Source organism: Anopheles maculipalpis, chromosome 2RL (genome assembly GCF_943734695.1).
Source record: "Anopheles maculipalpis chromosome 2RL, idAnoMacuDA_375_x, whole genome shotgun sequence".
In the NCBI taxonomy this organism is placed as follows: domain Eukaryota; kingdom Metazoa; phylum Arthropoda; class Insecta; order Diptera; family Culicidae; genus Anopheles; species Anopheles maculipalpis.
In genome coordinates, this window is record NC_064871.1 from 69,648,224 (window position 1) to 69,655,184 (window position 6,961).

Genomic DNA, 6,961 nt, shown 5'->3' on the forward strand with positions numbered 1-6,961 from the left:
CAAAATGGCTGCTTAAGGCGCCAAAACAAAAACGTCAAAATGACATAACGCTGAAACGCATTGCAGGGTTCGCATTACCCCTACTGATGAGAAACAGAAATAGTCTCCCAACAGTTTTACTGTTGCTGTAGCTGATTTTTATGAAAAAATATCCTTTTTTACAAATCATCTGTTTACATTTTCATTTGTCAGTTCCAGAAAAAATCGTTTATACAAGCGAGTTCAATTTGTTGCAAGCTACCGTGTAACGAAATAAAATTTGTTTTGATTGGTGGCACGACCAAAATTGACGTTCAACCCCATCGGTCACATCCCATACATTTCCCTGGCAACTAGTGGCATGCCACTGAGTAATGACATCAGCTTTAGTTTATCAACCAATATGGTGCAAAACTAGTACAATTACCCTAACTTGTTTCGTCAGCCTTAAAAGTGAAAAATTAATAATTTTCGCAATTATAAATCTGACTGAGTTTTGAACCAAACTTTCGAAGTATTTTATCAATCAGAAAATCGCACAAGTTTTTTCATGCACTTGTGTTCTTAATCACAACACCTGCGAACTATTGGCATAAACCAAATCGTACGAAACTTTGCAAGCGATGCTCGAATCTTTCCATAGATCGGTAAATATCCATCCTAAATGTGTCCCAAACTCTGTGTTTATTCATTAAATGTCCTTAATGAGTAAACATAACTCTTTATCCTAAGAAATAGTCAAAAGATTAATTATTAATGATTTTAGTTTTTAGTATTATTGCTGGGTTTGCTAACCTGCCGAAAATTGATACTTTATCGAAAACTGGTACAGTTACCCTATAAAATATTATGTGTCCAGTATTGCATTGTCCGATATGGTGCCATAGTGTTCCATCAAGTGGGCTTTGCCTTCCCAGCCTAAAAAATCAGGCTTCTCACTTTAGTGAGCAGGTGCTTCTCACTAGAGTGAGAAGCATAATTTTGTCTCGAAGTGCTTTCTATTGCTGTATTATTTGCACTGGGCTTGTCTTGCAGCTGTCAAAATCAATAGGTAAACAAACAACAATCCGGTATCGTACTCACGTTAACATTTAGTTTTGTTCAAATGTATGTATGCATTTGTAGTGTAGTATAATTAATGTAGTATAATTTTTTTGGGTTCGTAACGATGTATATTTAAAATTATGAGTTGACTGTTCGTCTTTAGCATTTGAACTCCTCAACCCACCGGTTCTAAATGTCGCATCCCCGATGCGTAATCCGCGTCGCCGGCTGGTCCCTGGCTTGGTAGGGCTGCTCCGTCTGGCCCTGCCTTTTCAGGCATTAAGTGACGAAAAATCTTTTTCTCTAATCGCAGGCTGAATCTGAATTCTTGTTGAAAACAGTCTTGTAAGCACCTTGTCGGGAACAGCACGGAAATTTCAGTGTTTGTATGAACAAGAAATCGTTCGAAATTCAAGTAAGTCATCGTACATCGTACAAAAAAAAGTCATACAATCATCAGTATGAAAATGTATTAAATGCTCAAAAAAAAAAAAAAATAGTTTTTTGTTTAGTTGTGGTTTAGTGTAGTTTTTCTTTCATTTTAGACACAAAATGAACCGTGGTATCGACAGAGACGACACTCCGAAACGGGGGTCCGTTCTAGCAGAAACAAGTGATGAGTCAGCATCACTGACAACCAGTGCGGTACCACTATCGGTCAACGTAAGTTCCGGTAAGGGAAGGTCCACCCTGCATGGTGATTCGTATCAGCTACGTTTGGGATTGGTGATTTTGCTACGAGCGTTCAAAGTGTTTCAGGAAGATTGCAAATTTGACTTTGTAATCGCAATGGAAGATCCAGCTGGAAAAGATTTCGATGACGTGATGTATCATTTCGCTTCGCCACGCTTATCATCATCGGGCTCTGTTTGCGTGCAGGCGAAACATAAACGTAGCGACAAGGGCCAGCACTCAATACTTAAGGAAAATATGCTGCTTGAACCCGCAAACAGTGTCAATAATTCATTTTCGATCCCAAGGTATTTTCTATCGTTTCTAGAAGTTGACCAAAACCTTCAAACGCACACTCACACGTACGTGTTGTGCACTAATGCAATGTTTTATAGCAGATTAGTAGAGCCTTTGATGGTCAAACGAGCTGACGTGAATGATGAGTTACAGTTTTGCCATGATATTGGGGCGTCCTGTTACCAGATTAATCCAAAAGTAGCTCACAAGTATCTAGACCGCAAGCTAATACGCTCCTGTACTCCACAGCTAGGAAAGTTATTGGCAGAAGATGTTTTCAACGGAACAGAAATCACTTTCGAGCGCCCATTGTATAATGCGTTTGCCACTTTGATAAACGAATGTGTGAAACCCGCAGTCCCTGGGGGAATCGATACATCAAGCCGTAGCTTTATGTTTAGCGAAAAGTTTCTCAATCCAACCACATCGTCACCAATCGAAAGTCTTCGAACAGAATTTGACACAGCGTACAGAAAGTTAGCGAAAGATAAGAGATTAGATATCGCGAGGGTTCTGAGTGAGGTCTTAGTCAAGATTGATAGAAAATCTATGTCAACCGTGCTTTTAGCAGGAAACGTTTTAGACAGGAAACTGAAGATGTTCTATGATTCATTCGTACTGGTTTGCAATTCACTGAATGAAGAAGAGTTGTACAGAAAGGCTTCTGAATTGCTTCCTAAATGGTGTAATTCTTCAGCGGCTATAGACAAGTTGCATCTGATGTTGTTTGATGCAATGAAGAGCGAGAAGCCAGTGCGTATCGATGTGGGGTTTGTGCAACAAATGTTTAGGGCGATAGACATGAACGCAGCTATGGCACAATTGAAGTATAGCTCAAAACAATATATTGAACAGTTGCGGTTAAGTTTTCCCCATATTGTATTAGATCCAAAACGTTTATCAAGCTCAACCTTAGCTGAATTCCTTCAGAATGACGACGATTGTGGTTTGTATAAGTTTAACTGTTCGCTTGATTCGAACCTGTGCTCGCTGGTTGTTGCACAAACTCTACTGTTATTTCAAAATGAAGCTCTGTTTCTTGATAGTACGAACTGTCGAGAAGCCCAAAATCTGAACGATGTTCTGCACGATATGTTGTCATATCTGAAAGATGTAAATCATCCTGCTATCAAATTGATAATGATCCTAGCGAAACCAAACTGTAGTTCGATCGAAGATCCTAAGGTGCTGTCGAAAAAATATCAGCAAAAGATCATAGTAATAGAAGCGACGTCAGACAATTTGGAAACGAACAATCCAAATGAAAAATATTTCGTAGAAGATCTTGCACATGATGCTTCACGCGAATTGTTTAAAGCCCATGAACACACACCGATGTTCGGGACTATTGCTCCACTCAGCGGCATTGTGTACAAATCGGACGAATTGAGACGCTTGCTAGAGGTATTAGAGCAATTGAGCGTGGTTAGCAGCGACTATAATGTAAACGACCGCAACTATGACAAGATTAAGCACTGGTACATTCAGCGTAACGCTATACCGTTGGGCAGCAAAGCAGAGAAAGAGCACGTAGCCCAACACATAAGCCAAACCCGTAACGCTTTGCCTTACTCGAAGCAGGACGGTGTAGCTTTTGCCGAAATGGCTAGATATGTTGATAGTCATAATGCAAGCACCATCTCCGAGGTTGAGCGTGTTCTAGAAATGCACGAGGAAAATGTTGATCCGTCTGGTGTCCAAGAATGGGGCCGTGGGAAGATATGCATTTTCCTAAACGATGCCGGACATGGAAAAAGTAGCTTCTTTACCTGGCTGGCCTGGCGCTTGGCTAAGCAGAATAATGCCTTGCTTGTGATAAAACTGAACGCAATGGAATATTCGACCGATTTTCATCAGTTGGAGGCTATTGGTGTGCAGAACCTTGACGATACGGATCTGGTAAGAGTGCTGTATCGCTTAGTTCATCTGGCACTTTTCGCACCGAGTTTATACCGACAAAGCGACGAGGAAACCGACTTGCAAAGAAAAGAGGCCGATCGTTGTGCAAAGTTGCTTACAGTTTCAAATGGGCGAATTGTATTGGATGAAATAGAAACAAAACTGCTGCCAGCAATACAACTGATCGAGTTACGCTTGTTTCGTGAAAAGTTTAACGAACAGCAATTGATATTGATGCTGGATGGATTCGACGAAATCGCACCATGCTATAAGATTGTGGTTATGAGCTGTTTCGAACGATTTGCCAGACTAGAAGGAGTACAACGCATGTATCTGTCGAGCCGGCCGTCCGATTTTGAGAACACAGAATTTAAGAAAGTATTTAAAAACACCTTGAGCAATTGTAGTATGAAGCAGTTGAAACCATTCGCAAGGGGTGACATTATACTGTCCCTTCACAAATTTCTTCTGCACAATATAGAAGACTACAGGCTTTGCGAAAAAGCTCAAACCATACATGTACTGACTGTGCTATACATTGTTATCAGTAAGGCTTTGGGTGATTTGACGTCCGTTCCACTGTTGTTGTATATGGCGCAGGTCACTCTGTTGCCTGTCATAATAGAACACATCAATTTTCAGCTGCATACGATATCGAAACGATTGCTGGCGAACGCCAAACTTGACACAATGGCGCTGGTGGAACATTTCATTAACAGAAAGATCGAGATACTAATCACTGACAAATTAGGGACACTCATGTCTGCTTCTAAGACAGCCGCAGCGAATGCAATTTTCTTGGCCTACAGTAAAGATATAAAAGAACGACACATCCTGTTGGCCCTGTGCGCCATTTTCGACAAGAACAGTAGGGCGGAGCTGCTGTCCAAGCCGGAACAAGAAAGTGTCTCAGAGCAAATGGAGAAAGTGATCCAGGGAGAAGAGAGAACAGGAATCGTCGATGGGATACGAGACGGTGTGCCCCAGTTTGTGCATCGAATGTTTGCGGAATACTTTGCCGCATGTTGGCTCAACAAAAATCGGGATCGATTTAGGAATGAAAGCATTTTTAAATCTCAAACAATTTGGACACACTCTTTAGAGAAAATGCGAGACTTCCTTGATCGAATGATACTTCGGGAAAGTGAGGGTTGTAAGTTGCACTGGACACTGCTGAATAAATCCATGCAAGGGCTCAGACAAGTTTTATTACAAGTACCCGTTGCAGTTACTGTGAAAGATCGAGTTGGCCGGTTACCGGTACATCTTGTAGCGAAAAGTAATATTTTTGCAGACGAGTTGTTAAAAAGGATGCCATGTGAGCTTGTAAATGAAAAAGACGATCTTTTCGGTTGGAATGCTTTAGATTATGCGTTTCTACTGAATGATGGTTTCGCAATAAGAGATCTTCTTAAATGGGGCGCACGGTTGAATGTGGACATCCTGCTGCAGCAGTTGTATTCCAATGATGTAGAAAATATATTTATCTATGGAACCAATTATGCATACTTCTTACGAAATTACGGAAAACCATCAGATGTAGCAGATATCAGAATTTGCGAACGCGTGGTAAAGCATCTAATAAAGGAGCGAGGGCTAGATATTTATTCTCCTCGGCCAAAATTTGAATCCTTATCGGTGTTAGAATTTAGCACCGCTTGGAATCTCCGTGATATGTTTCATCAGCTAGTTACACAGTCGGGTCAACCGGCACAGGTTTTGCACGGATTGGTTAATCGTTTGTTTCAGCTAGCATTCGAGAGAAAGTCCCACGATATTATAGATTATCTGGTTCAACAATGCAGGTTTCCACTACCCCAGATAGAAGACAATCGAGGTCTATTAGGAAGTGCTAAACGCGCTATTGATAAAAATCAATATGAATGGTTTAAGATACTGTTTCAACAGTTGTGCACACGATACAATATTGTCAATGTTGTAGAAAGTGATATTGTCGATAATATAAACGGTGAGAGCGAGAAGGAAGTGTTTGAAATCGAAATTGAATTAGAAGACCAATGTTGTGTACGTAGCGAAAAGAATGTGAGACTCTCATTGCCCGAATATTCAATGGTCGAAGACTTTGATCATGACGTCGACGAAATATTTGTACAACGTTTGTTGTCCAGAGCGATAAGCATCGGCAATGTACGGATTGCTGGCTACATACTTCAGAAAACGAAAATGACTGTTACCAACCGTTTGATTGTGACGATAATGCGTTTATTCCCGAAATTAAGTCCTTTGTGTCACAAACAGTCCATTCCAGCGTACCAGTATCTTCTAAGCAAGACACGCGATCTGCACAGTGTTGATCAAGAAGGGCGTAATTTGTTTCACATGACCGCACAAAACGGATGCTTGTACATGCTACCCTGCCTAATGTCTAAAGGATTTGATCCGCGGCAGATCAATGTCCAGAATCATTGGAATGGATTTCATTACCTTATGTCCTGTGCGGACGAGTATAGCTTACGCGGCCGCAAAGCATTGGCATTTTTTCAACGCCTAGGACATGTCGATTGTTTCGACACTTTGAGCACAACGGGAGAAAGCGTGTTTGATATTTCAACTACCTGCTGGTCGTGGCTAGAGGCACAAATGCTAGTCCAGGCTCAATACTCCAGCCTTTCCTGTGATGAAAAAGTGGTTGCAATGATAAATTTAATGGACGGAATGCTTTTGAAGCAGGGGACGGAACGTACGTTAGAGTTTTTATTCTCCTCGCTTGAGCATAGCTCAGCATACGGATTCGTAACCGATCAGGAGTGGCATGTAGTCTATAGCTACATTTTAAACCAGATACCTATAGTTTGATGTGCATTTGGGTTCGATGTCGTTAATGCGTTTTGCGTAAACCTCAAATTATCTATAAATAAGCAAAAGAAGTTGAAAAATGTTGTTTTAAATGATATACATGAATACGTTTTGTTGTGTTAAATGGGCGTCAAAATAAAATATTTGTGCTTGGATGAGGATGTCCAATGTATTTTGTTCATACAATCATTAAAAATAAGTTTGGCCTACTCCGGTTCTCAACCATACCGTCAGCATTCCTTACCGATGGGAA

General features: G+C 40.8%; 1 protein-coding gene across 1 annotated transcript; it reads left to right on the forward strand.

The window, feature by feature from the left end:
* The first annotated feature begins 1,575 nt into the window (after positions 1-1,575).
* On the forward strand, positions 1,576-6,708 carry LOC126567438 (uncharacterized). Its single transcript, XM_050223657.1, has one exon. It carries the CDS (start codon positions 1,576-1,578, stop codon positions 6,706-6,708), a length of 5,133 nt encoding a protein of 1,710 aa, XP_050079614.1.
* The last annotated feature ends 253 nt before the right edge of the window (positions 6,709-6,961 follow it).

What these genes read in the sequence shown, in the direction of transcription:
- LOC126567438 (XM_050223657.1), top strand. Translation starts at nt 1,576, where the DNA reads ATGAACCGTGGTATCGACAGAGACGACACTCCGAAACGGGGGTCCGTT.